General features: G+C 51.3%; 4 protein-coding genes across 6 annotated transcripts; 2 read left to right on the forward strand and 2 right to left on the reverse strand.

Annotated features, from left to right (window-relative positions):
* Nucleotides 1–209: 209 nt before the first annotated feature.
* On the reverse strand, nucleotides 210–5,128 carry RPUSD2 (RNA pseudouridine synthase domain containing 2; the record flags this gene model as incomplete). The annotated part of the gene is made up of 3 exons (XM_083864043.1): nucleotides 210–2,843; nucleotides 3,808–4,104; nucleotides 4,580–5,128. 3 exons carry the CDS (start codon nucleotides 5,126–5,128, stop codon nucleotides 2,052–2,054), a joined length of 1,638 nt encoding a protein of 545 aa, XP_083720169.1. The 3' UTR covers nucleotides 210–2,051.
* Nucleotides 5,129–5,156: 28 nt separating this feature from the next.
* Nucleotides 5,157–9,139, reverse strand: LOC310910957 (protein-L-isoaspartate(D-aspartate) O-methyltransferase-like). Its single transcript, XM_083864055.1, has 9 exons — nucleotides 9,101–9,139; nucleotides 8,846–8,980; nucleotides 7,972–8,076; nucleotides 7,614–7,645; nucleotides 7,070–7,174; nucleotides 6,723–6,843; nucleotides 6,514–6,599; nucleotides 6,232–6,401; nucleotides 5,157–5,961 (listed from the first exon to the last, which is right to left on the reverse strand). Exons 2-9 carry the CDS (start codon nucleotides 8,958–8,960, stop codon nucleotides 5,949–5,951), a joined length of 747 nt encoding a protein of 248 aa, XP_083720181.1. The 5' UTR covers nucleotides 8,961–8,980; nucleotides 9,101–9,139; the 3' UTR covers nucleotides 5,157–5,948.
* A 110-nt stretch (nucleotides 9,140–9,249) lies between these two features.
* On the forward strand, nucleotides 9,250–13,949 carry CCDC32 (coiled-coil domain containing 32). 3 transcript variants are annotated; one of them, XM_083864056.1, is made up of 4 exons: nucleotides 9,250–9,295; nucleotides 9,476–9,713; nucleotides 10,441–10,597; nucleotides 12,221–13,949. In XM_083864056.1, exons 2-4 carry the CDS (start codon nucleotides 9,485–9,487, stop codon nucleotides 12,357–12,359), a joined length of 525 nt encoding a protein of 174 aa, XP_083720182.1. In that variant the 5' UTR covers nucleotides 9,250–9,295; nucleotides 9,476–9,484; the 3' UTR covers nucleotides 12,360–13,949. The 3 variants fall into 3 exon arrangements, with proteins under 3 accessions (XP_083720182.1, XP_083720184.1, XP_083720183.1); XM_083864058.1 differs by having other exon boundaries at nucleotides 9,256–9,299; XM_083864057.1 differs by lacking the exon at nucleotides 9,250–9,295 and adding an exon at nucleotides 9,302–9,357.
* A 4,222-nt stretch (nucleotides 13,950–18,171) lies between these two features.
* LOC310910955 (prolactin-releasing peptide receptor-like) lies at nucleotides 18,172–19,257 on the forward strand (the record flags this gene model as incomplete). Its single annotated transcript, XM_083864053.1, has 1 exon — nucleotides 18,172–19,257. The coding sequence occupies one exon, from the start codon at nucleotides 18,172–18,174 to the stop codon at nucleotides 19,255–19,257; it is 1,086 nt and encodes a 361-aa protein (XP_083720179.1).
* Nucleotides 19,258–27,223: the final 7,966 nt, after the last annotated feature.

Below are 27,223 nucleotides of genomic sequence, written 5' to 3' on the forward strand. Positions count from 1 at the left end.
ATGACAATGGTGCAGCCTCACAAAAGGTTCCCAACCACAATGTATGGGTTAAAACACAACTGGACAAGAGTTACTGTGTGGAAGGTGAGTGTTTAGGGGCTAATTCCAGTCAGTCCTGCACAGGGAGAGGCCAAGGCACAGGGAAGTTTGCCAGGAGGGTTTATTTGTATGGAAAAGTGCTTTAGCACAGTGAGGTAGACATTCTCCTGATAAAGACAGAATTATAGGATCATCTAGGATGGAAAAGACCTTCAAGATCAAGTCCAAACCTAACCCAGAATTGTGAAGGCATGTCCACGTAAAGGTGTACTAAAGAAAGGAATTCTTCTGGGACCTACACTTTGTATGGAAAACTTTATGCCCACAACCAGGACCCAGTATTTACCTCAGACCCAATCTCAGATGGGAATTTATCACAGGGCATCTCCAAGAGCAACATTTTCCCAGGTAGCAATGTTATGTTTTGACTTAAATAAAATAAACTAAAATGAAATAAAATGCAATTAGAGGTAGGACCCCTGTGAAATAAATCCTAAATATTCATTGTTCAAGGAATGTTGGAAACAGAAACCCAGGGGTTTCTTGACTAGGAAATTAGAAGTTGCCAACATTGCAGCCATTATTCCAGGAAAAGGGGAAAAGGCAGTGCTGAGCTCCAGTTCCTCATCAGGCCCTTTGGCTCCAATCTCAGTCAGGAAAATCCCTGACAGAGCCTTTTTTCGTAATGGGAATTTCTTACCAGAAACCTCCCAGCATAACTTGGGACATATCAAAGTCTAATTTAACTGTCATCCCTTAAATCTACGCCCCTTCCCCTGCACCCAAATCCAGTAACAGCTCCAGCCATCCTTTTTTATACACTGAAGGTGCCCAAGTTCCATTTATTTCCATGAAAGATGTATTCCAATGTATCAAAAATTTGGATAATGCTGATTTTCAGCATCATCTCTCTAAATACCTGGAATTAAATTAGAATCATGAAACCATTGGCAGGATGTGGGAACAGCAAAGCTCAAACCTGAGTGAACTTTTATGGAAATATCCAATGTCAGCTGGCTGATCCAGCAGAGAAAGACATCACTTGGCTCGTTTGGGCTACTGGAAGCAAGCAATGGTTTATTGTGATTTGGTAGCTACGTCCTGGTCCTGGTAACATCATCAAGTGATTTTAGGAGGAAGGTACTAATTCCTGTGGGCTGGCCAACCTGAGAGCTCCAAAATTAATATTAAAACCCTCCCAGAAGCCAAGAATCAACTGTGTAAACACTGATGAAAATAAGAACTGGTGATATTTATCATTCATATAAAATTCTTTTAAAAAAAGTCTTTTGCTTTTGTTTTTCTTGAAACTTTTGTTTTTCTTGAAAGCTGATTGTCACGCTGAATTGATATTAAAAACATCTCTTCAAGACAAAATCTGGGGAACGGTACCTCCAAAACCAGGCCCAATACCTGCACACAGAACTACTAACTAAAGTAATTATTTGAATGAATACTGGTAATTTTAAAGGCAAGTGAATCTTGCTGACAAACAGCAGGCACAAAACAGATCACAGTGTTCTGGTTTTAACTCACAGTGTTCTCAGGAGTAATCTTGTAATTTTGAAATCAATCTGACAATAAAATACAGTAAAAACAGAGTTTTTTATGACACAACATCCAGCAGCTCTTACTGTAAGATACAGGAACACAGCAGGCTGGAAGAAAAATCAGTTTTTGACTTTTAGTGCATGCACTTCATTATCCATGTGGATAATTGATCCAGAATCCATTGAGGTGAAGGCAAAGCTGCCTGTTCCGAGCAGTTTGGTCCTTGTTGCCCTCAAGTGCCGGTTCACTGAAGGGCAACATAGAACCCCTGTTTTAGCCTGGGTTCCCTGCTCATGTCTCACAGCACCTGTGGGAAGTGGGATAGTTCTCCAGCCCCACTGATCCCTCCCAGCCCAGCTCAAGGCACGCTTTGTTCACCTCAACCACAATGAAAAGTCAATCTTTGGTCTTTGCAGGCCGCTATCCCAGCACACAGTGTCCGTAGGTGCCGGGTATCCTGGTCATTCCTGCCAGTCCTCCATGGCCCACTCGGGCATGCTGGAGCAGTACTCAAAGTCCGCGCCCTTGTAGCGCAGGGCGTGCAGGAACATCACCAGCTCCTTGGGAGACGGGTCCCGCCTGCTCGTCCTGCACTCCACACACAAAGGGTCCTTCTCCTCCCAACCCTTCCCCCCTGTTTGTCCATCTGGATTCCCACACAAACTGAGCTCTTTGTCTTTTTCAAGCATTTCCAGGTTGATATCAGAGTTCAGTGGACAAGCTGCTACGTCATTCCTCTCGGGATCCTTCTCGTCCTCAGCAGGGCAGGAACTCCCATTTACAGGATCAGCCTCTGCAGACTTTGTGCAGTCACCTGAATTCCCACAGTCTTTACTTTCACCGCTGGAGTTCAAGTCCTCCTCCCCAATGCCCAAGACCTCCAGGCTCTGTTTGGAACGATGCTCCTCCACCAGCGCCTTCAGGAGTTCCTCATCTGTCTTGCCGATCTTCCCGCCCTTGCCCCTGTCGGGGCCCCAGGCCTCCATGTTGTAGATGGGGTCGTTGACAATGGGGTGCCCCAGGAACTGCAGGTGGACGCGGATCTGGTGCGTGCGGCCCGTGCGGGGCAGGCACCTCACCACGCTGCTGCTGCCGTTGTAGCTGAGCCTCTGGAAGAGGGTTTGGCAGGGCTTCCCCTTGGGATCCACTCGGCACACGCCCACCTTGTAGGAAACCACCAGGATGGGCTCCTCGCAGACCACCTCGTGCTCTGGGAACTCCCCCACCACCCGGCAGACGTATTCCTTCTCCAGCTGCCGGGAGACACAAGAGGAAGGCTCAGGAAACACAGTGGAAAACACACCCAAGCTCCAGCCCTGCTCCTCCTCCCCTCAATAAAATACATCTGAAGGTGGCATGTTGTTACAACAGGAAAGAGAAAAAAATTAAATCAGCTACTTAAAGCCAAATTTCCCCTCACGTTTTCCCCAGCTAGTCAGATAATCAAGAACAGAAAGGCCTGGTTTATTTTCCCTTGTATTAAATTCAGGAGCCATCTTTCCACAGCCTTTGGCTTACAGCCCTCAAGTCAATCCTGGAAAAAGTTCTGTTTGGATCAAGAGACTCTGGAAAAATGGGAATTTTAAAATTACAGAAGTAGTGGATAGTTGACGTATGTCCACTCACAAATAAATCTCCTCTCTAACTGGTTTGCATGATCCCAGTAAGTTTCCACAGTCCCGTGGGACAATCCCTTAGGGAAGAAGATCCCCTTCAACCCAGTATTAGGAAAATAATTTAAAATTTAGGAGATCATTTTTAATCTAAAATCACTAAAATCAATTAAAGTTTTAGGAGACCCTTTTCAATTAAATACTACCAAATCAAACTAAATTTGTAGGAGACCCTTCTCAGTTCAATATTAACAAATTAAATCAAATTACCATATTGACCTAAATTTTTAGGAGATCCCTTCCAATCCGATATCACCAAAAGCAGTTAAATTTTTAGGGCTTTCAATCTAATATTCAATCTAATATTTCAATCTAATATACCAAATTCAGGTAAAATTTTTTAGGAGCTCCTTTCCAACCCAGTATTACCAAACTCAATTTTCACGCTGTCTTTAACCTATCAGGGACGAGAAGCACCAACAGTTAAGAACAGCAACAGTTGTCCGGGGAACTCGAGCTCATCTAGAGCTCAAATCTGGCAGACTTTGGAGCACACCTGCTCCAGGAGAGCACAGCAGCAGCAGCAGGAGCTCCAAGCCCTCACCTGCCTGAGCCGGACCTGCTCGTCGATGCGCTTGGAGACGGCGGCGGTCTTGGCAAACATGAGCACGCCCGAGGTCATGCGGTCCAGGCGGTGCAGCGTGTGCAGCTCCCGCAGGCCGTGCTCCTTGCCCAGGATGAAGATGACCGTGTTGTGCCGGAACCTACCGCAGGGGTGGACGGGCAGGGACGAGGGCTTGTCCACCACCACCACCTCCTCATCCTCCGCCAGGATGCGGATGGGCTGGGCCGTCACCGGCGGCTCGTGCCGATGCACCGTGTTCCTGAGGAAGTCGTTGTTCTGGAAGGGAGAACGGACAATTAGCCTGGATCCAGCTTGTGCCACCACCCACCCGGCCACAAATGACATTGTGGAAGAAGAATTAAAGCCCCTTTCTCCTGAGATCCCGGATTTAGGATAATAGGTGTGTGTGTCACCACCCAAATCCGATAACCTGCCCACCGGGTATTCCCTTTCCCACGGGCTAAGGAAGCCGCGGGGCACGTGTGGGGCTGTAGGATCCACACATTCCCGAACCCACAGGGGCAGCGATTCTCCAGGAGCCCCGATTTCCCCTTCAACCCCTCCACAGGGTTCACAGACTCGCATAATATATCCAACTGAACGGAACCCATCAGGATTATCGAGTCCATCTCCTGGCCCTGTGTTATCTGACCACGCAGGCCATGGGGTGATGCTCACGGCCCGGGGCAGGCCGGGCTCTGCCACCACCGGCCCAGGACCCGCCCGGGAGCGCCCGCCCGGGCCCGCCCACCTTGAGCACGATGTCCAGGTCGCGCACGGGCTCCTCGTTGAGGCGCAGGCGGCCGGCGCGGGCGGCGGCGCGGTAATAGGCCAGGGGCTGCGCTCGGAACTCGGTGCCGAAGACGTGCAGGAGGCTGCGGCCCACCCAGCGCCCCTTGCAGTAGGTGCGGAAGTCGAAGTAGTAGGGGCGCACCTTGCGCAGGCCGCCCTCGAAGTAGTACGAGGTCTCGGCGAAGTGCTCGGCGCCGAAGCTCACGCCGGCGTTCAGCTTCCGCGGCGGCGGCACGTACCGCTCGCCGCCCGCCAGCCGCCGCTTCTTAGGGGCCGGCGCCGCCTCGTCCTTGCCGGCGGGGCCCGGCTCCTCCTGCCGCGCTCGGCCGGTGCCGGGACCCGGCTCCGCCATACCCCCGAGCCCCACCGCGCGCACACACGCCGGCCACGCCGCACGCCGTGACGCATCGCGCTGCGCGGGGCGGCGCGGCCAATCAGCGCGGGGCGGCGCCACCACGCCACGCCCACGGCGCCCATGTCCCGTTCCCGCCTTCCCCCACCCCCCCATTCCCGAGTCGTGAGGGCGGAGGCGGAGGAAGAGTGAGAGTGCCTTTATTTATTTACCTCCCTGCAGCTTCCCCAGTCAGAACTCCTTCACAAATGACCCTCGAGTCTCACCGCAGCCTGCCTGCCCCACGTGAGCCTCCTCAGCCACCGCCTGCGAGAGGGACACGTCAGGGGAAAGCCAAAACAGGAGCATTTTTGCCGAAACGTGAGCATTTTTTTATAGCTCCAATCAGAAAAGCCAAGAAATTAACATTTTTCATAATTCCAAAGAGGAAGAAGTCCAGTAATGAGCATTTTTCAAATTAACAGAAAAAAAAAATCCAAAAAACGAGCGTTTTTTGTAACCTCAAAATCCAGTGTTGCTGCCCATGATTAAATTAGTTGGTGCAGGCAGGAAGAGAACACACTCCCATATGTAAAAACACTGACAAATCAGGGTACATTGCTGCTCCAAGACACTAATTGCGACTTATTTTCGCCAAGCATTAGGCAGAGTAGTCGACATTAAAGTGGTTTTAGTGAAGCTTTAAGTATTCCTGTCTGCTTTCAGAATTCTCTGTGAACTGATGTTATCTAGAGTTTATCAGGGAGGACAGCTGGAGTTGTCTGGATCCACTCTCTGGAAGCTGCCACGGCCTCCAAGAGCCTCCCCTGGTCCTGTCCCTGTTCTCCATCCCTCCAGAAGGAGCTCCTCTGAAGCAGAACTTCCCTTTATCCATTGATGAAATTTCCATTAAAAAGCAAAACCATACTGACCATCTACAGGCCTAAGTCCCTCTCATGAGCTTTCTGAGGTGCCTTTAGAGATATCCATCCATGTGTCAGAGGTCATCCCTGAGGCAAAGGAAAACCAACAGTTACTACTCCCTCAGTTCCATGCCAGCATCACGTGGAATTTAAAAACACACAGAGGCTTCAGAAAAAGAGAAGACAAGACTCTGCAAGCTCTACCAAACAGAAAATACCCCCTGCTTTGCCAAGCTGTTCTCTCCTTTTTTTTTCCACAAATCTGCCAGGGATCCAGGACTCAGGTCAGCAAAGCCAAGGAGAAAGCGAGCTCAGAGGGAGAGGAAGGAGCTTTCCTCAGGGAAGAGCAGATTTTACCGAGGCCACTGCTTCTCCTTGTCTGTGAGAGGGACATAGATGACGCCCATGAGCTGCGTCTCGACGATGTTCCCCTCGCTGGTCTTGTCGTACTGCATCAGCACCTGGTTGGCCCCCTCGGGCCCCACGGGCACAATCAGCCGCCCACCCGGCTTCAGCTCCTTCAGCAGCTGCACCGGGACACACCCCAGGAGACACAGACAATTGTGAAGGTCAGGACAGAAGAGAAGCTTCCAGTGGTTCCCTCATTTTCTCAGGGACACCCAGCAGAGCCAGCCTTACCTCCTTGGGGACGGTGGCTGCGGCCGCTCCCACATGGATCGCATCGTAAGGAGCCTCCTCAGGGTATCCCTGCCTGCCGTCCCCAACTACACAGAGAAAACACGCAGGGAAGACTCTGGTTGTCATAACAACTCAAAGCATCACCAGAAACTGGAAGGACTTTGAGGAGCAGAGCCAAGGGAAAATTCCCAGGATTGCAGGGAGCTCACCCACAAGCTTCACACGGCCGGAGCTGAGCAGCGTTGGATCATCCTCCTGGACGTTCCGGATGGATTCGTGCACCAGCTCCTTGATGTGCTCCACACCCACAGCTTTTCCTGTCGGGCCAATCTGCAAAGAACATCAGTCAAACACCTGATGCCTCCTGCATGGAAGAGACAGGGCAGGTTTCAGGGGGAATTGGGGATATTCCGGGAAGAAACTCCAGAGCAGAGGTTCTGAAGAGGAGGTGCAAGCACTGTGCGCCTTCCTTCATTTTAAGGCTGAGTAGTCCCAGTTATATCAGCTAATTAAGGGATGTGCTTCCCAGGGTGGGAACAGAGTGCCATGAGCTCACCATCCTGGCGAAGCATGTGGTGAGGTATCCGCTCCCAGATCCCACATCCAGCGCCTTGGCACCTTCCACCAGCTGATCCTTGAGCAGCTCCAGAGCGTGGGCATGCTGCAGGGACACCCAGGACAAGAAGTGGGAAACTTCCTGGGGCTAGTCTCCTCTTCCAATACTTTTTCTTGTTTTCTGATTTAATCACAGCACACTCAGCCTCATGCCTGACACTTCCAGAGCAAAACTCAAGTGTCAGACCTGGAAGGTCTTTTGCAGGACATCATTTAGGCAGAGGCTCAGGAATTAGATGCGAAACAGCAGGAAAAAAGGTCTCATGTGAAAAAAGGGACAACATGGAATTCCCATCTAAGCACTTTTAAAGCAACTGAAAGAGTATAGGGGAAATTCCTCTTAAAAAGGAAAATCCCTAAAGAAATAAGCAGGATAATCATGTCCACAAGATGTTTCAGTTTTCTACCCAAAGAAAAATTAAATATGAAAAGAGAAATAAACAATTCCCTCCATTTCTGTTGCAAGTGAGGAGTGTTCACCTTACCATGTGTGGGGCACTGATCGTGGCCTTGTAGCCTAAAAGGAAATGGGTGACACAAGTTATTTGATAAGGAATAAAATCCCCAGTGGGAACAGTTCTTAATGCTCCCCCACCTTCCCCTAAAAACAGGAGAACACTTGTCTCCTTTCACAAAATCACAGGATAATTTGGGTTGGAAGGGACCTTAAAGCTCATCCAGTCCCAGTCCTTGCCATGGGTGGGGACACCTTCCCTTAGACCAGGTTGCTCCAAGGCCCATCCAGCCTGGGCTTGGACACTTCCAGAAATAGGGATCCATGGAGCACCTGCCAAGGCACCTTGTGCCCTGCTGACAGCAGATGTTTTGACAGAGGTGACTCACCAATGGATTGAGGAGAATCCATGTACGGGAAATACTTGATGTAGTGCCCTCTGTCTGTAGCCAGCAGCACATCGAAGACTCGCTGAGACTTGATGATCCCTTTTTCTGGGACAGAAAGGAAAGAGAGACAGGCAGGACTGAAATCCTCGGCATTCCAGCAGGAAGAGATTTAAAAGGGGAAGCACACTTCAGAGAGTTCGTGGATCTGGGGGAATTAATGAGGGATCTGAGAGGGACAGCAAGCCAAACGCTGATGGAAGGACATCCTTTCCCATTCCCGCTGGGGCCCAGCCACCAGCCCATCTCCAGAGGGTGGACACAACACCTCTGGCACTGCCAAGTGTAACGGGAGTGAAATGGAGTCACGTTTCACGGCGGAAAACAGAGACTCCGGTTCAGGTTTCAGCAGTGAACTCAAGGGCCATGACTGCAGAGACATCCAACATCCCTTCACACCTTTCTGCGGGAATTCTGGGGAAGTTTACAGCTATTTTTATGTGTGTTCCAGCCCGCTGCCCTGAGCGGAGCGGGCACCATTCCAGCCCCCGGGCAGAGCTGGAGGCACTCCATGGATGTCCGGGACACTCGGCTGCACCCCCGGGCTCGAACACCGAGCTGCAGCACTTTGAAGGGCGCCACACACTTCCAGAGGCAGGGAAGGAAGGTGTGGAGAGGCTTTCCTGCCCCCTCTGGCATAACACCTCGTTTCCAACTATAAATAGAACGAGCTCGGGCTGGGGCAAATGCCGAAATTCAGGAACATTAACCCCAACCCTTCCGAGCGAGCGGTGTCACACGGCGTGACACTAAATATCCACAGACGGACATTAAATATCCGTGCACTGACATTCCCAGGGGTGCTGCCGGGACTCACTGTAGAGGTTGTTGACCAGCTCCGCGTGCGTTTTGCCGCTGGATGTCCAGGCCATGGTCCTGGCGAAGAGCAGCCCCATGAGTGCCAGCACGGCGCCGGACGGCAGCTGGCTCATCCCACGGACACGGCGGCGGCCTGCGGAGAGAGGGGGTTCAGAGGCACGCCAGAGCTCCCCGTGTCCCGCAGGAACACATCCCGCCCTCGCTAAACCGCGCAAAGTGTGACAGCGGCTCCGGGATGTCACACCGCACTCGCCTGCGCCGCCCGGGACGACTTCCGCCCTCTGCCAACATGGCGGCGCCGCGGCCTCAGCGCCCCCCGCCCCGCGGGCCAATGGGCGCTCTCGCTCCGCCGGTGGCGGCGGTGATTGGTCGGGGCCGGCGGCGGTGATTGGCCGGGCCGGGGCCGGAGCGGCGCGGGCGGAGCTGCCGCGGTGCCGGAGCGCGGGCGGTGGGTGCGGGCCCGGGGCGGCCGCGGGGGCGCCGCTCTCGGGAGGGCGGCCGGGCCAACCGGTGGGATGAGAGTTCCCCGGAGTGTCCGCTGGCGCGACCTGGGCAGAGGGAGGGGAGGCGGCGGAGGCCTATGCGGGCGGATCGGCTCGGTGTTCACCGTTTATTCCCCCCGTGCCAGGATCCCAGGATGAGGATGATCGAGAGCGTGGACTCCGCGGTGACCAGGTCCGGCGAGGACCTCTGGGCTGAGATCTGCTCCTGTCTGCCCCATCCCGAGCACAAGGACGCCGGAGATGCGTTCACGGACTCCTTCCTGGATTCCTACGCCGAGGGGAGCGGACCCGGCGGCTCTTCCCAACCCGCCCTGAAGCCCTGGGCTCCCCTGAACGACTCTGAGGTGTATTTGGCGTCCCTGGGTGAGTGTCTCCCGCTGCTGGTGCCTGGTGACAGCTCCGCTTGTGGGCTGCCAGTGCTGTGGGCAAAAAGTCTCCCAGCCATTTAACACAGATTCTGACTCATTTTCATCAAGTGCAGCAGTGGGAAGGTGAAGCTCGGTCAGAGCTTCTTCATCTCTGCCACAGAAAGGAGCTTACTATCAAGGAAAAGCTGAAAAAATTGGTTCTTACCCTCCACGATAAGTGGGAGGCTGCACACAGCAACAGAGCAGGTGGCAGGAGTGGCTTTTAAAGCTTTTATTTCTGCCAGAACTTTCATCGTGCCTTGGTTGCTGTTTCACAGCGCACCAAGTAGTGCAATGAGAGTGATTTATATTCCAATTTGCATGGAAATTGTGGGAACTGAGTGCCTGCGAGATCCCTGCCCTCCTGTGTGATTTCATGGCAGCTGAGCAGTAAGTGGGAAAGTTATTAAAACCCCAAATGGGCAGAGTTGGCTGATTGCACAAACCTTATTTCCTTCAGAAGCATCACCTGAAAAACATCATCTTCTGTGTATATATAGGAAAGAGAGCCATGCAGGCTTGAAATACAGAGGGGAAATTACTTTTAAAATAGAAATTAGTCTTGAAAAGTTAATTTAACTTACTTATTGATATAGAAGTTCAGATCCTTCTCTCCTTCCAGAAAAACAAACAAACAAACAAACCTATAACCAAGATAAGAGAATCCCCTGTTCTCCTCACAGAGAGAAGACTGATGAGGATCAAAGGGCTGTCCCAGGAGGTGACCTCCAAGGACATGCTGCGCACGCTGTCCCAGGCCAAGAAGGAATGCTGGGACAGGTTCCTGCAGGAGAAGTTTGAGGCAGAATGTTACGTTGAGGGCCACGATGCCGACGAGAGGTAACGAGCAAGTCGGTGGGAAGGGGTCACCACTCACCTCTTAAAAACTAGGAGAAGCTTTTGTCAGGACATTTCAGGGAAATGCCATCTCCCTGCAGCTCGGAGAGGCTGCCACGGGATTCCTGCAGCATTTTGGGAATGCCCATTGGGGTTGTGCTGTAGGGAACAAGAGAGCATGTAGGGTTTGAGCTTCCAGTGCTCCTTTCTGATCTTTGCACCCCTCAGACTGCATGGAAGCAGCTGGGGCCTGATTTCCCTCCTCACACGTGGGGTAGGGAAGGAATGGAGCAGAGTAGGGAATGTCCAGTGTCTCTCAGATGGGGATTTGGGGTTGGTGCCAGTCCTGGGATGAGATTTCCCTTCCCTGCCTCTCTTACAGTGCTTCTGCTCTCTCCCCCATTGCCCTCTCACAGATGATGTCAGAAGTCAGATGGGAGCCCTTTTCCTAAGCAATCTCCCATTCCCAATCAATGGAACGCTCTCCAAATTCTCATTTCTCAGCTGACATTTTCCATGATTGCTTCTGCATGACAAGATTTTTTTTTCTCTCTTGAAGGAAATCTACTTAAGCCAGAACTATGAAATGTAATCCCTGTTTTTAAGGAGGTTTCAGATGGTTTATTTGGTCCCCAGTTAACTTCAATGCGATTTATATTTAAAACCAAGCTTTTGTGTGCCCTTTCTACTGTTTTTAAAGGGTGAGGGTGTTATCCATGAAAGAATTTCTCTAGAACTTGACTATGAAGTTAGAGGTCACTCCTGAATGGTGCTCAAGTTTTGAGTTTCACCCATCAATGTAATTAAACAAGCCTTAATGTCTAAGCACTGAGTTATGATGTTAGAGTGTTAGGGTTATATAGGATCTTTAACCTTCCAGCACTATTAATGCTCACACATTTTGAGTTATTCTTCCTGCTTTGGTTTTGTTCCCTTCCCTTTCCCCCCACATTTTCTGACCTTTATCACAAAGAGGCAGTCAGAGGTTTGGTTTGTTTGAACAAGAGATTTTTTACTTCCAGCCCAGAAAGCTGGAAACTCCTGGAATCATAGATTGGTTTGGGTTGGAAGCGACCTTAAGGCCCATCCAGTTCCACCCACCTGCCCTGGGCAGGGACACCTTCCACTATCCAAGGTTGCTCCAAGCTCCATCCAGCTTGGCTTTGAACGTTTCCAGGGATGGGGCAGCCACAGCTTCTCTAGGCAACCTGTGCCAGGGCCTCAGCACCCTCACAGGGAAGAAATTCTTCCCAATATCCCATCTGACCCTGCTCTCTGTCTGATTGAGTTGGAGTCTTTGGCTACAGAGAGAGAGGAGGGCTTCAGGTGTGTAAAGGTTGAAAAGGATCCTGTGCAGGTCCTTTACACTGAGAGAAGTCAGAGCATAAAACATGTTCTAACCACAGGTTAAAAGGCCCACCTGCAGGGAATGGCTTTGTAGAATGACAGATTCTGCCTGTCCCTCTGGCACAAGGATCCATCCCACACCAGACCTCACCTGCGGGAATGGGAATACCTGCGGAGGAGCAGGAAATGCCTGTGGAGGCTTTTCCTGTCGCTTCTCTTGTGTGTTCTTGTGTGTCTCTGTCACTGCCTGGCCTCACGGTGTCCCTTTGCTGTCCCCAGCACGCTGGAGCACCTGAAGCGCTGGCTGCAGCCTGACAAAGTGGCCATCAGCTCCGAGGAGGTGCAGTGCCTCATCCCACCGGAATCACAGCCGGAAAAGCCGGAGGCCGAGGAGGAGCCTCCGGCTGCGGAGCAGTGAGAGCCCCCAGCCCTGCCCAGGGCTGCCTCTTGTCCCAGCCCCCAGGGAGGTGTACCCAGCCATAGGAATACCAGGAAGGGGGGCACAGAGCAAATTATCAGTAATTGAAGAGGTAATTTTTACAAGAAAGAACCCCCAACACACCAAATGGCAGCTCTGGAGCTCCAGAGAAAGCAACTGGCACTGGTAGAGACAAGAGGGAATACCTGTGAGATGGATGAACCAAAACCTCACATTGATCTTCTCCAGCCTCATCATTGCAGCCTGGATGTGGATTGTTTGGAATCCATCACGAGACACATTCAACAACAACAAAAAGCAGTTGTTGAGAAGCACCAGAAAACATCACAGTCTAGAATAGGGCAGAGAAACCACTGAATCACTTTCTTCCCATCTTTTAACTTTTCATTACTCAGTTGGGCATTTTTTTCCTCTCCTGCCAAATCCGCTTTGGTGTTTGCTCCAGATCTTCACTGTTTCAGTCTGACTTGCCCATAAGCTGTGCCAGGAAGAATACAGATATTTCTCACCTCTGTGAATTTGGGGCCCTGAAAGAAGCACTCACTGCAATCAATAAGTTGATGGTGTCATTGATGTTGTAGCTATTTCACATTCCTCTCTGTAATGTACCCCCTAATATCCCACTTTATTCCCCAAAATCTCTATTATAGACTGTAGGGGGAGTATTTTTCCTCTTGTTGGTCATTTTGTACCTGTTCTTTATTCCTTCAGCCTCTCCAGAAAAATACCAGATGAGATTCTGTATTGGGAAACCAAGAAGGGTGGCCAGGGAGGCTAAAAACAACTTGTTTTCATCACAGAATTGCATAGAATTCTCGGACTTGAAATATATTTAGTATTTAATTGGTTTTTTTCACCCCACTTAACTCTTCAAAGGGTTATTCCCTTTTACTACTCCAAGAATCTGTAATTTCGTGCTGATTTTTCGCTGATCTGTGTGTTCTGCCTCAGCACCAACACTGGGGGTCGGTAGAGGGAAGCAGCACAGTCTGTCAGAGCTCCTTAAGGGGAAATTGTGGTTCTAGGAGTTAATCCACACCGGATTCATACCGTGTTCATTTATATATCTGTTTGGAAATACTTTTTTAGGAGTAAATTCTAGCTGGAGCCTCCCAGTTTCCTGTCTCTGTACCCAAATAGAGGTGCTGCTCTCTCAGTCACTGCGTCACAGCTCTGAGGTTGTTCCCACCATCAGCTTTCCTGGTGTAACTCCCACCCCACGCTCACCTCCCAAAAAAAGTCATGCTCAGAATTTTCCATTCAAACAATCCTTTGTTTTTTTTAAACCTTGAGAAGTGGGATGAATCATCTGAGTGCCAGTGATGCACAACTCGCAAGCCTCGTTTGCTGGTTTGGTCATTACGTGTCCCTTTCAATTTATCCTTTAACTGTCCTTTATTATATTAAGTCTGTGTCCTTGTGCAGATCTCCCTCACCTGATATAACAAAGCTGTGACAAAGATGCAGAACTCTGAGCTGTTCCTAGAAATGATTTGTGCAGAGAGCGAAACCAGCAATTTCTCTGTCCCCAGCCTATTTCCCAGTCAATAAAATTCTTATGGATAGCAAGCACTGTGAGGATGTTTTATATTATCTTGTTTGTTCTTAAACATATTTGAGGAAAAAATGTACCCAAAAGAACTGTGCTGAAATAATTCCACAGCCACATTTTCCTTTTCCTCAGAGACCTGAGGAAACAGCTCTTACCATTTCACTTGTAAAAATAATAACCATTCTAAGATTCTCTGACCTGCTCTCTAGAAACATGTGGGGCAAAAGAAAATCCAACTGATCATTGCAAAGCAATAATTTCCTTAAATTAATCCTTTATGTAGAGTTGACTTCCTCCTCCCTCCCACATATAATAAATATAGCTACATCGATATATATAATTAAATTATAACCCCAGACTTGGGGTGGGTCTGTACTTAAATCACCATTAAAAAAAACCCTTTAAAACTTCTTTATAAAATCACTGAAACTGATTTTGTAAAGGGTAGGAGTATGATGTGTCTGAGCAGTGTCGCTGCTCTTGGTGATGCCACACACGATTTGAGTAGCAAGGGCTTTACCTCCTGGAGTTTATTTGAGGAAAAAACAGGCTGCTGAGCTCCTCTACACCAAACAAACTCTTGCTGGTAAAAGCAGCAGCCTCACTAGAGGTGGTTTTTGCATCTACAGCAACACCAGTCTTCCTATGTGTAGAAATAACTCCCACAGAGAGGGAGAATTGTTGAGGCTGGAAAAACCCTCTGGGATCATCAAATCCAAGCCCAGCACAGCTGAGCCCACCCATGTCCCCAAGTGCCACAGCCACACGGTTTTTAAATCCCTCCAGGGCTGGGGACTCTACCCTTGCCCTGGGCAGCCTGCTTTTAACAATTTAACCCAAAGGGGACATCAGTGACATCTCAGGGGCAGAGAAAGGGCCCATCCTCAGAGGCTCAGGCAGATCTGCAGCTGAGGTGCCTGGTGGCATCAGGTCCAGACCATGAGGCACAGGCACAGACCAGCCAGTGGATACAGGGAATGACTTTCAGGCAGGACAAATGAGTAAAATCACAAAGGAAAGAGCAGCCCCCCTCCCCTTTGGACCTTTTAAAGACAATATTTTACCTTTTTCTCTGCATGAAGCAGCATTTCTGTACCCCTTGGAGCCAGTGGAGACCCCATGTGCTGACACAGCCCTTGCCTGGCAGGGGTTTGCTTTCAAAATGGGGCGAAAGACAATTGTATCTAACACATTTCACCTGCTGCCTTTTCAGAGCAAGGGGAGGGCAGGGCTGACAGAGCACTTTAGGCAGCAAGGAAAGGCTCTCTCCCATCCACACGGGGGAAAATGTGGTTCTCCACAAGCTTGGACTAAAGGAATTGATTCCACAGAAGCGTGGGCTTGCAGCACCCTGTGGTCATGGTGAGAATCACAGAATTCCAGGATAGTTTGGGTTGAAAGGGACCTAAAAACTCATCCAGTTTCACCCCGTGCTGTGGGCAGGGACAACTTTTGCTGTCCCAGGTTGCTCCAAGCCCTGTCCAACCTGGTCTTCTACACTGCCAGGGATGGGGCAGCCACAGCTTGTCTGGACAGCCTGAGCCAGGGCCTCAGCACCATCACAGGGGAGGATTTCTTCCCAATATCCACTCTAAACCTTCCCTCCTTCAGCTTATGGCCATTAAACGGTCCATCCTTCTTTGGAATTGACAGGGTCTCGAGGATCTCTGGTTATTTCTAAAAGCCACCCTGGTGACATGGAAAAGAATAAAAATCACAGCAAACTGATTCCTGTCCATCATCTGTACGGGATGGGAGGGACACCAGGATGCCACAGCTCCACCATCAGGGTGGGCTGCAACTTTCAAACCCTTCCTTGTGCCCCTGAGCCAGGACCTGGGGCGGGGCAGTAAGAGCTCTGGGAAGAAGAGTGATTTATTCTGCAGCTCTGGAAGCAGCAAAGATGATGTCAAAGAAGGTTTTTCCAGGATGAGCCTGTGCAGAGGGAAGAGCTCCCAGTGCTGCAGCAGGGTCACCCTGGCCATGGCGCATCCATGGAGCGTGCGACCGCCTTGGGGTGGACTCATCATCTCGCTCTCGGCTCCAAAGCCCAGCTCTCCTCTCAAACCAGCCTCTGGCTTTCCTTATCTGATTGTTCTGCTTTTTAAAATTAACAGCAGCTCTCAGTGAGGCACTGATACGGAGACAAAGATGATTTTCTTCCTGTTGATTATTCGGCAGGGGTGAGCACTCTCCTCCCGATCAGCTCAGCCGGCTTTAATAACCAGCTCAGCTCCATCAGATCGGGATGAATTAATCACTGTCTCGCACCAAAACTCTCCATTTTACAGAACTTCTGTTGACTGCTCTGACAATTTCCATTCCTCTTATCTCCCCTAAATTCCAGCGGATGATCATCATTATTTATCGTTTCCCCTTATTTCAGTGAGGCTGACCCTGGCACCCTTTCTCATTTGGGGCAATTCACTATGGCTGGACCACACTCACCCCATCCTGCGCTTGCCCCCCTAGCTGGGCCATCAGCACCCCGGGGCTGGGTGCCCATCACCCTACGGCTGGGCCACCCTCACCTCACTCTGCCTAAACCCCACTTTCCCCCCCTCTTCCCTCGCTCCTGGCCCGGGACACCCCGACGGGGCGGGCGCCGCCGACTCCGAGAGCTCCGCGCGGTCCCTGCGCCCGCCAGCCCGCCCCGTCCTCCTTCCCTGCCGGGAAAATGTCCCTGGACCCGGCCCCGAGGGCGAGGGAGGGGCTCCTGCAGCCCCCCGGTGGGATGCGGCTCCACCTGCGGTGCGGGGCGGTGGGATGCGCGCGTCCCCCCGGGTACCTGGAACACCGAGCGCTGTGGGTGGGAACGTCCTGTTCCTCCGGGACTGAAAGCCTCAGGCAGCGGGAAAAGAAAAAAAAAAAGACAAAGCAAGACAAAAACCCACCCCCCACACCACAAAAACCCGGCTGAGAACGGCTGTGCCGGAGACTCCCGGTGAACACCCTGCGAAGGGAACGCTCCTCCTTATCCTCACGGGAACATCGGCGGGCAGCAGGCGGCTCCCAGCCCTGAGCATCTGGGCAGGTAAGAGCGCTCCGGGCCGGGACAGGGGGTCCCGCAGCCACACCCTGGACCCCCCAAACCCCAGCCAGAGCCGCGGGGCTCAGCATTTATCGGAGAGGGAGCAGGACCTGGCAGTGCACACGCAGAAAGGCTGGTTTGATTCTCGTGGCTACACGAAGCAGAATTAAAGAATTTAATTGAGCTTCAGAATTTTCATTCTGTAAGTTAATGAGCATTTTGGCTTCTCAGCTGCAAGTTTCCTGATGGACTTCCTGATGTGTTCCTGCCCCAGGCAGGGCACGGGGACCTGGAGCTGTGGTATCACAGCGTGCGCCCTGCGAGTGCAGCTGGGATTTAGAAAACCACAATATCCCTCGGTTAATTACAAGGGTTTCTTAATTAATGCTGATTTGACTTTCCACTGGGGGGAAAAGACTGTCCAGATCCTGGTAAGGGGGATCAAACAGTAATTTTGAGAGTGTGAAGCTTGAAAGGAGCGTCCTGGAGGGGAATTCTTAATTTCCATACACTTTCTGCTGGAATATATTTTAAGTCATTCCCCTGTGCCACTGTGAGTGAGTTCGTGGAGGTGCCCAGGGAGCCAGGCACTCCCTCCTTCCCTCCTTCCCATCACAGCTGCCACAGGGAAAGACAGGAGAACCCGAAGCTCCATGGGTGGTGAGGATATAACCAAGGGGATAAAAGAACCCAGTGGGATAGGTTGGGGTGGGCTGGCTGGGAGAGACTGCAGGGGGTGGAAAGGATGCTCCTGCTGAGACAGGTGGCATGGAGCTGATGGGTCAGGATGGAATTAACTGGAAAAAATAAAAAGCAAGAAATGCAGGAGTGTCTTTTTTTTTTCTGCCTTACATTAGCACAGCTTGCAGGTCACTCAAACTGATTTCAGGGTCCTGCTGCCTCAAGCTGGCAGCTCCCCACAGATCTGTGCTGGCTGCTTAACTATTTCACAGCCAAACTCCCAACTTTCCTCCATACTGGAGCTCCTCTGTGTCTGTCACAGGGCATCTTCACACTTAAGCAAGCCATTTAAATCAGCCAGTGCCTCAGCACAGGGCTGTGCAAAAGGCCTGGACTTTTGCCCAGAACAAAAGGTCCTTCTGCCCAGAATTTCAAGCAAAATGTATTTATGTCCCCTCCAGAGCTCACAGGCTCACCTGTGTTTGACTTTGAGTTGTGGAGAAGCTGCATCAGCCACAGGAGCTCCCATGGCTCAGCTGCCCAACGACTCCTGGCACAATGACTCAGCCCTGGTCTTCACCGGCCTGGACCTGCTCCTGGAGCTGAAGCCGCTCTTCATCCCGCTCTACGCCACGCTGGTGGTGGTGGCGTGCATCGGGAACCTCTTCCTCATCCTCCTCATCGCCCTCACCAAGAAGCTGCACTGCACCACCAACTTTCTGATCGGGAACCTGGCGGTGGCTGACTTCATCATGTGCCTGGCCTGCGTCCCCCTCACCGTGTCCTACGCCTTCGAGGAGCGGGGCTGGCTCTTCGGCGGGTTCATGTGCCACTTTGTCACCCTGCTGCAGGCCGCCACCGTCTTCGTGTCGGTGCTGTCGCTGACGGCCATCGCCATCGACCGCTACGTGGTGGTGGCGTACCCGATCCGCCGGCGCATCAGCCGCAGGGCCTGCGTCGGTCTGGTGGCCTGCATCTGGCTGCTCTCCATCGCCGCCTCCCTGCCCACCTCACTGCACACGCACTACCTGGACCTCAACGCCATCGGCCACGACATGATCATCTGCGAGGAGTTCTGGAAGCACGAGGAGAGGGAGAGGCTGCTCTACTCGTGCCTGATGCTGCTGCTCTCCTACATGCTCCCGCTGCTGGCCGTGTCCGTCTCCTTCTGTGCCATCACCTACCACCTGCGCAGGAGGAATGTGCCAGGTGCCGCCCATCACTGCCAGGACAAGTGGACCAGGACCAAGCACAAGACCTTCCGGGTGCTCATCGTTTCCGTGGTCTGCTTTGCCATCTGCTGGCTGCCCCTGCAGGTGGTCAACTTCATCCGGGACATCGATGAGGAGTTCACCATCCTGGACAAGAGGTACGTCAACGTCATCCAGGTCTCGTGCCACCTGATCGCCATGAGCTCCGCCTGCTACAACCCCTTCATCTACGCCTCCCTCCACGACAAGTTCTGGTTCCACCTCAGCAACTACTTCCACCGCAAGAAGCAGAGCTCCAGGACCATGTCCTGCAAGGCTTCCCGCTTCAACACCTGCTCCACCCTGGCAGATGCTCCCACCGGGGTCTCAGACAAGATAGCTTTGCAATCCAGGTTACCTTAGCCAGAAGACCTTGAGGGATTGGGCTTGCACAGCCCTATATCCCAAACCACAGCTGGGACATATCCCTATATCCCAAATCATGGTTGGATGTAGTAGGTGTCCAGTGCTACATTTGGAACACAAAGAATTCACCCCATGGTTTATGCAGGAGGTGGATCAGTGTCTGAGCAAGACAAACACCCATTGTGTAAAAAACCATTTGGAGAGCACACATCTTCATTTTGTAGGATATAAATTGTTTCTAAGCAACAGGCAGCACTTTGTGCCATGGAAAGAGGTTGACTTGTACAGGGAGCCATGAAATTGCTGTGCATTTATCCTTTAAAATTGTAGCTTGCTGGTGAAGGGATAAGCTAGGCTCAGAGATGTGCATTCTGCAGGTGCAGATAGGGGCACGTGGCTGCCGACAGCAGGTTGTTGGTTAGGAAGGAATGTGACTTCCATAACCTGCTTGGCCTGCTGGAGGAGCTGCCCTCATAACCAGACAGGGCATCCCAGTTTTTCCAGCCAAAGGTGCAGATGCAGCTTGGCACATCCATGAAGTTGTTGCTGCTCTTCATGGCCAAGTAGGACTCAGAAGATCTCAAGCGATGAGTTTGCTGGGAATGATGTCTCAAAGTCTGCTCCCGGGGAAGTTTAGCTTGACCCATGTCCACGTTCAGGGTCCTGCAGTGGAGGTGGGAATCCTAGTGCCAGGGCTGTTCTCTCCCAGAAGCTGCCAGATGAAGGGTGGGTTTGCTTGTCAGTGCTCCTTGGTGTCTGAGGTGCCTCTGTGCAAGCAGCACATGCAGAAGGCAGCATCTCATTACACCGAATTCCCACCTAGGTTTTAACCTCTTGATTTCCCAGGAGAAACCCTTGGGAACAGCCCACAGGCACCAGCACCCCCATAGGCACCACAGCTCAGGGCCATGGCAGCTCCCAGCCACCCTGCTCTGTGGGGCCAAGCCGTGACCTCCCACTGCTCCTCATGCCCAAGGACAGGACTTCAAAGCCCCAGGCAGCAGGTCCTCAGCCCCACATGGAACACCTGCCCATGGCACTGGCCAGCATTCCCACTTCCGCCAGCATCTCGGGAGCATCCAGCGCAGACACCACTGGCTGGACCCCAACAGGATCCCTAAGCCACTCCCTTAATCCCACAAGTTCACTCACCTTCTGGCTGAGGCCTTCATGGTGGCCCTAGAAAGACTCGTGATCTTCTCTGGGATGAGCATCAGAGACAGAGACCCATCCAATGCAGTGCCAGTGGCCTCGGTCATGTTCCCACAGTGCAGCTCCCTCCTTGATTTCCTGCAGCTTCCCTGGGCCTGGGCTGCTCGTCCTGGAGGAACCAAGCAAGGCAGAAGGTCCCTGTTTGTCATTCCTGCAATAAAGGCTTCAAAACCTTGGACTCTGTGTGTGTGTATTGATGTGAATCCCACAAAACCCAGAAACCCTTGACTGCAGCTCAGTCACGTCCAGGAAGATGCCAGCTTGGATGTAGTTAGTTCTGTCCCAGTCCTGGGCAGTGGCAGATGCTTGGAGGTCAGGCTGGGATTAATGCTGGCCCAGGTTTCTCCAAGGCCCATCCAGCCTGGCCTTGGACACTTCCAGGGATAGAGCAGCCACAGCTTCTGTGGGCAACCTGTGCCAGGGCCTCAGCACCCCCAGAGCCAAGAATTTCTTCCCAGTATCCCAATTAACGCTCCCTTCTGTCTGAAGCCATTTCTTCTTGTCCTGTCCCTGCCATCTCTTCATTTCATCCCATCATAACCTCTATTACTTCACTCTTTATTAAAACTCCTAAATTTCCCTAGATTACTCTTTTTAGCCTTTTTCTCCCCACACTCCACCACCCACTCATTCCCATCACTGCATTTATCTGCAGGACCATTTAAAATACATATATCCATCCTGGAGAACTGATCCACAAAGAGGATGAGGTTTCCTCTTCCATGTTTCCAGACTGGACTAGAATTTGCATTTATTGAGCACTGGGAGAGAAAATCCGCCCTGCTCAGGTCCTCCTGTTGAGATGTTTGCCTCATTCCCCAAATTACCTGCAGGAAAAGGGAAAACACTATTTTGGGAGGGTGAGCTAAAAGCTAAGTGACTTCTGAGAATAAACACAGAAATCCCGGAGCTGCAGTCTGTGATTCACAGAAACTGGATATATAAAGGAGAACACGGTTTGTTTTCATAATGAAAGTAAATTAATCAGATAAATGAGAGAGGAAAACATGTTTGAAGGCTGATTCTCCAGAGCTTTCCTCAGGAAGCTGCTCAAAGCTTTTCTCCCAGGAACCAGGGGGTATAGAGGGGATATTTTTTAAAAATCATCCTCAATTATTAAGAATTTTGCACAAATATTCTCCCTGAGGCTGTTTCTTCCTTACAAACTCTCTTGTTGGTTGAAATATGGTTGATAACGGTTGGACTCGATGATCTTAAAGATCTTTTCCAGCCTAAACAATTCCACTCCGTGACCCTCTTCTCTACCAGGATTTGGTGCCTGTAGCTCTCCCATCTGCCAGGACACAGCCCAGAAAGGCAAAATATTGGCCAGCCTATTTAGGTGTTTACAGCTCTAAGGGGCAGATAACATAATTTATTCCAGTAATGTTCTTTCAAAAGCACTCGAGAAGTGATTATTTGGAAGAGCTTACCTACAAGCAAGGTATTGTTCCCATTATTTGATCCCCGTCCAGGTTTATTCCATGGCTGCAGATGATGAGGCCCTTTGTCTTGCACTGCAGAATGAATTGAGATGAGCATCAACTCTAAATTCACATGAGTTATCAACAATGTTTCCATGTGCACTCCTAGAAATTTTCTCCTCTGTCTTCAAATCAGGCACAGCAAACAAAATTAGCCTGGTAATTTTCCATCGACTTTTAGTGCCCCTCTTGCTGCATTTGTTCTGTCTGGATGTCACCAGGGATGACAAAACATCCAGAACAGAGAAGCTCTTCCACTGAGGCAGGATCATTGGGCAAATTTTATCTGTGGATCTGGAAAAGGCTTAGAAATTCTTGATTCTATTATTATTATTATTATTATTATCATTACCATTATTTCCTGGTTTATTGTGAATAACATTCTGACTCAACCCACTGCTTCTGATTTCCTTGACAAGGCTTGCAAAATACCTTTTGCATTTTTCTGAGCAAATTCCATGGGCTGTACAAACTGTGGCCAACTCTCTTCCCAGATCTTGGCTCTGGTTGAAGAGGCAGGTTTGTGACATGCACATGAGTAAATCAGGCTTATTTTCACTTCTTTTTGGCTAAAAGCACGGTTGATACAGCTCAGGCTCACAGTGATGACCCAGAATGGGTCCTGGTTTGGGATGGAAGGGACCTTAAATCCCATCCAGTTCCACCCCCTGCCGTGGGCAGTGACACCTGCCAGCAGCCCAGGTTGCTCCAACCCCATCCAACCTGGCCTTGGACACCTGGGGGCTGCATCCCGCTGGATCAGGCAGACTGAGCACCTTCCCATGGACATCACCTCTCTGTGAACTGCTGGATCTTCCAGCACTGTTGAATTATTGAAAGCACCACAGCTGATTTATGGATGTACCCACTTCCCACCCATCCCTGTATTCCCCCGGTGCCGCCTCCTCCTCCTCTGTCACTGCGAGACGCTTTGGAGTGCTCACACTTTAATTTCTGTGAGCGTAGCAAGCTCTCGATGCAGCAAATTAACCAAGATTTTCTAAACCCCCGTTTACTCCTCATTCATCTGTTTTATCCGTCATCCCGCTCCCGCAGCAGATGCCAAGAATCTCCTTAGTCACACGCCGCGGTCACCGCGCCCTCGCTCAGGGACAAAGCTGGCATTTACCACACTTAGTTCAGCATTGTTTCCCAAGGTGATGATGAGGGATGGGGCGCCTTGTACTAGTCCCCCAAAAACCTACAGACACATCCCTGGATTGGTGCCACTGGGATTGTCCTGCGTGCCAAAGATGGAGCAGGGCTGGGAGACACCCCAAAACCCTCCCACTCAAAGCATCATTTTTACGGCACGCTAAGACCCAATTTTGGGAGCAATGCGGGAGACACGGACATTTCCTGCAGCAGGGATGGAGCCATCCCACAGCCCCTGGCAGCAGGTGATGCTCCAGCCAGATCCCCCCAGGCAGGGGTGGCTGTCTCCCCCTGGATGCCCCAGCCCATCTCCTGGCTGTGATGAGCAGAATGAAGCCGAGGCCACGCACGGCGTGCGGGTGACAGGCGCTAATTCCATAAAGGAGGGGAGCGCTGATTGCCACGCAGGGAAGCGCTGCGGAGCGGCTCCTGGTTGCCATAGGAACAAATGAACCCCGGGGAAAAGCCAAATTACTGGATCGAGGCAGCTCCTTTGGTGGTGACAGTGGGGGGCTCTGCGTGGTGACATCCTCCTGCTCCAGGAATGGAACCAGGGCAACCTCAGGAGGTGAAAGATGGCGGTGGGGATGCCTAAGGCTCCAGGAAAACCTTGGAGCCTCTTCCTGTGCCTAAAGGGGCTCCGAGAGAGCTGCAGAGGGACTTTGGACATGGGCCTGGAGTGACAAGGGGGAATGGCTTCCCACTGCCAGAGGGCAGGATGGGAGATTTGGGAAGAAATTCTTTCCTGAGAGGATGGTGAAGCCCTGGCACAGGCTGTGGCTGCCCCATCCCTGGAAGTGTCCCAGGCCAGGTTGGATGGGGCTTAGAGAGCAACCTGGTCTAGTGCAAGGTGTCCTTGCTCAAGGCAGGGGCTGGAATAGGATGGGATGTCCTGGCAGGGTAACAAAGGGTCCCTGCAGATTTTACAAGGACTCTGAAGGGAAAGTCTGCATTGCTAAGAATGTGCATGATGCTGATAAAGCTTCAAAGTTCTGAACTAGGATCCTCACAGCTCTTTATCCCAAAAATGTGGCAAAAAAAGATATTTCAATGATCCCACTGGGTTACAACAAAAGCCTGGTGAAGCAAATGGATGAATTTTCAAGATTTACCCTCAAACTCACCCCAAGGCACAGCCTGGTCTTTCTCACTCCATCAGGAACCATCACCTCCTGGGCCACCCTGAGCCCAAAGCAACACCTGGAAATATCCAGGCAGGTTTACTGATGCTCATCCCTCCAGCATTAACACGAAATCTTAATTTCTCCCCTTGCCATGGGGTGTTTCCAGGCTGCCAGCTCCTTCCTTCCACGGAAGACGACACAGTTCCTGGGTCTCCATAATTATTTACATGTGGGCTGTGTTTATTGGCAATTAAATGGTTCGGTGGCTCCGAGACATTAGTCTCTTCTAAACATGTTGTCTGCCAGATTGCTTCCTGCCAGCAGTCCCTGTGGGATGGGGAATTCTGCCGAGCCCTCCGGGCTGTGGGTGGACACGAGGGAGCAGCTGGCAGAGCCATCCCCCTGGAAAAATAATGCTTTAACAGAGCAGGTTTGGAATTAGGAGCCATGGGGAGGGGTGGGGTTGTGTTAAACACTGAGCAAACAGGACCTGAGCCCTGGAAGATCAGAGGGGTGGCAGGGATGGGGTGTGCAGGAGCATCCCAGCCTGGATCAGAGAAAGGAGAGATGTGATGGGCTGGAATGGGGCCATGGGACTGTGCAGTGTCCCCACCAAGGCAGCTGCCCCAGCCCACCCCGGAGGACACTTACCACTCAAGAGTCTTCAAAGATCTACTGGAACACTGCAGGGCTCACCCTTGCTATTGCAAGACTTGGTTGAAGCGATTATTTTGTAAGGAATCGTCTGAAGCCGGCGAGTGTAGGGTGGATTCCTGTGGAGCTGCTCCAGGGAAGGCTCCAGCGCAGAGCCGAGTGCCCGGGGCTCACAGAGACTTTGTGTCTCTGCAGCATCGTCCTGTCAGCGCCAGGAATTTACTGCCAGAGCCAGTCCTGGCTCCAAGGGGCTCTTTGTGAGCACTCAGCAGGACAGACCCCCCAGCCCTGCCCTGCTGTCAGGGCCCTGCCACAAACCAGATGTTTTTGTGGCCGCCCCAAGTGTCCTCAGCTCCTCATCCCCAGCTGCTGCTTCCTTCTAAGTCCCCAAAAGCCTCCTGACCCCCACCATCCCACGGAACACCTTGATTTTGGATGGGGCTTGGAGCAACCTGGTGTAGGGGAAGGTGTCCCTGCCCATGGCAGGAGGTGGGGCTAGATGATTTTTAAGGTCTGTTCCCACCAAAATCATTCTGGGATTCTCCCCAAAGGTCAGGCTTGCTGGGCTCTGATCAGCTTAACATCCACTTGGACTTGCTAATGATCAGGAGGTGGGATTGAGGTATGGGATCAACAAGCAGCATGGGGATCCAGATATTTATATGCATTTACTCTGTTTTTACATTTTATATCTCAACCCTTTGCTGCTTTCCCCTGCTTGGCCCTTTCCCAGGTTAGAAATGAGCCTGAATTTATTCTTTTCAACTTCTCAATTCCACTCTGCTGCTGCCAGGGGATCTGAGCCTATACCCAGCTACATTCTTTGTCCTTTACTCTGCACTCTGTCACCTTAAAATTCCTTCAAACAGTGGCAGCTTCAACAGGGGTTTCCTCAGGCACCTGTGTGTTGCTGCTGGTTCCCATATCCCTGTTTTCCTCCTCACCTGATGCTCCCCAACAGCAATAAACAGGATTTTGCTGGTTACTTCGACTTTCTACCCAAGCCCTTGGTGCTTTCAGGAGAGCAGAAGGATATATCTGAGCTCCAAAGTACCCTGTTGTTCCCCATTCCAAGCTCCCACCAGCAAACACCACTCACCAGAGACACTGAAAGGTGCACTTTCCACACTGATTCTGGGCCTTGCCAAAGAGCTCTGCAGCTCAAGGATAAACCCTGATGGAGATTTATTTTAGTCCCTCTCATAGCTCAGCAAGGATTCTGTGGCTCCCATTAGCACCTTGGAGAGGTATAAAGCAAATTCCTCAAGCTCCTTTGCTCAAAAGAACGTTAAGATTTGCTGGAAGCAACAGAAGATGCAAGTTTATAGTTGTGGGTCTGCAAAGGAAAAGGCTTTTGGAGAATTTACAATCCGAAGGTGCTTTTTTTCCCCAGACAGACCTTGTCTGTCTTTATAGGCAAGTGGAAAACAGACCTGGAAGACTCCCAGACAGGAAGAAGAGGTTGGATATGACAGACAAGGAGACTCCTGTCTGTTACCTGAGATGGCAATCCAGCTTCTGTTCCAACCCTGCTACCGACATCCTTTGGGATCCTAAATGTGGGGCAGCTCTGCTGAATTTGGTGGCACCAGCACTGCGGAAAAAGCAGGTAAAGTTCTACAAGCCCTCCCCACTCAGACATGATTTCTCCCCTTTTAACCCAAGGAGGAACTGCCAGGGATAAGGAAAAGCTCGTGGAGCCACATGGGCCCTGGCAGAAGGTGCGTGACCGACAAGGTGTTCCCTCCTCCCTCCCGCTGGCGCCGGGCCTGGACATATTTTGCTCACGATGCAACTTCCATTATTTCCATGGCAACCATCCTTTGTCGGGGCTGAAGACTGGAGATTTTTTAACAACTCCCCGTTTGCCAATTCAAGCCCCAGAAGGAAGTGGGAAAGTTCTCATTCACATGCAAAATAGCTGCGATAAAAGCGGAGCGGTGCAGGGCGGGGGCAGCGCTTGGGCACCGCGCTTCTCATCCCAGCCTTCCTCATTTCCTTGGTTTACAGTGGCAAAAAATCCCCCCTCTCATCCAGGGATGTGCCTGACACCCTCTCAAACCCACCCGTGGCAGCGGGTTCGAACTGGACTATCTTTAAGGTCCCTTCCAATCCAAACCGTCCCGGGATTCTGTGAATACCAAAATATCTCGACACAATAGACGCTTTCTTTTGGCTCTTTCAAAGTCCCGCCTGCGAGAGAAGGAACATCCCAAGGATGTTCGTCCTCAAAGCGAGACCCACAGGCCGTGGTGACTCTGGTCCATCGGGAGGGAGGCTGGGAGCCAAGAGCAGCAGGAGCCAGGCTGGTGTGATGCTGTCTGCAGGCGGCAG

Source organism: Zosterops lateralis (genome assembly GCF_965231275.1).
Source record: "Zosterops lateralis genome assembly, chromosome: 6".
Taxonomy (NCBI): Eukaryota; Metazoa; Chordata; class Aves; order Passeriformes; family Zosteropidae; genus Zosterops; species Zosterops lateralis.

Coding starts and splice junctions, on each gene's coding strand:
- LOC310910957 (XM_083864055.1), bottom strand. CDS start 8,960: ATGAGCCAGCTGCCGTCCGGCGCCGTGCTGGCACTCATGGGGCTGCTC. Junction 7,175..7,613: donor CGATCAGTGCCCCACACATG/GTAAGGTGAACA, acceptor GTGTCCCTGCAG/CATGCCCACGCTCTGGAGCT. Junction 6,402..6,513: donor CAGCCACCGTCCCCAAGGAG/GTAAGGCTGGCT, acceptor GTCCCGGTGCAG/CTGCTGAAGGAGCTGAAGCC.
- CCDC32 (XM_083864056.1), top strand. CDS start 9,485: ATGAGGATGATCGAGAGCGTGGACTCCGCGGTGACCAGGTCCGGCGAG. Junction 9,714..10,440: donor GGTGTATTTGGCGTCCCTGG/GTGAGTGTCTCC, acceptor TTCTCCTCACAG/AGAGAAGACTGATGAGGATC. Junction 10,598..12,220: donor GGCCACGATGCCGACGAGAG/GTAACGAGCAAG, acceptor TGCTGTCCCCAG/CACGCTGGAGCACCTGAAGC.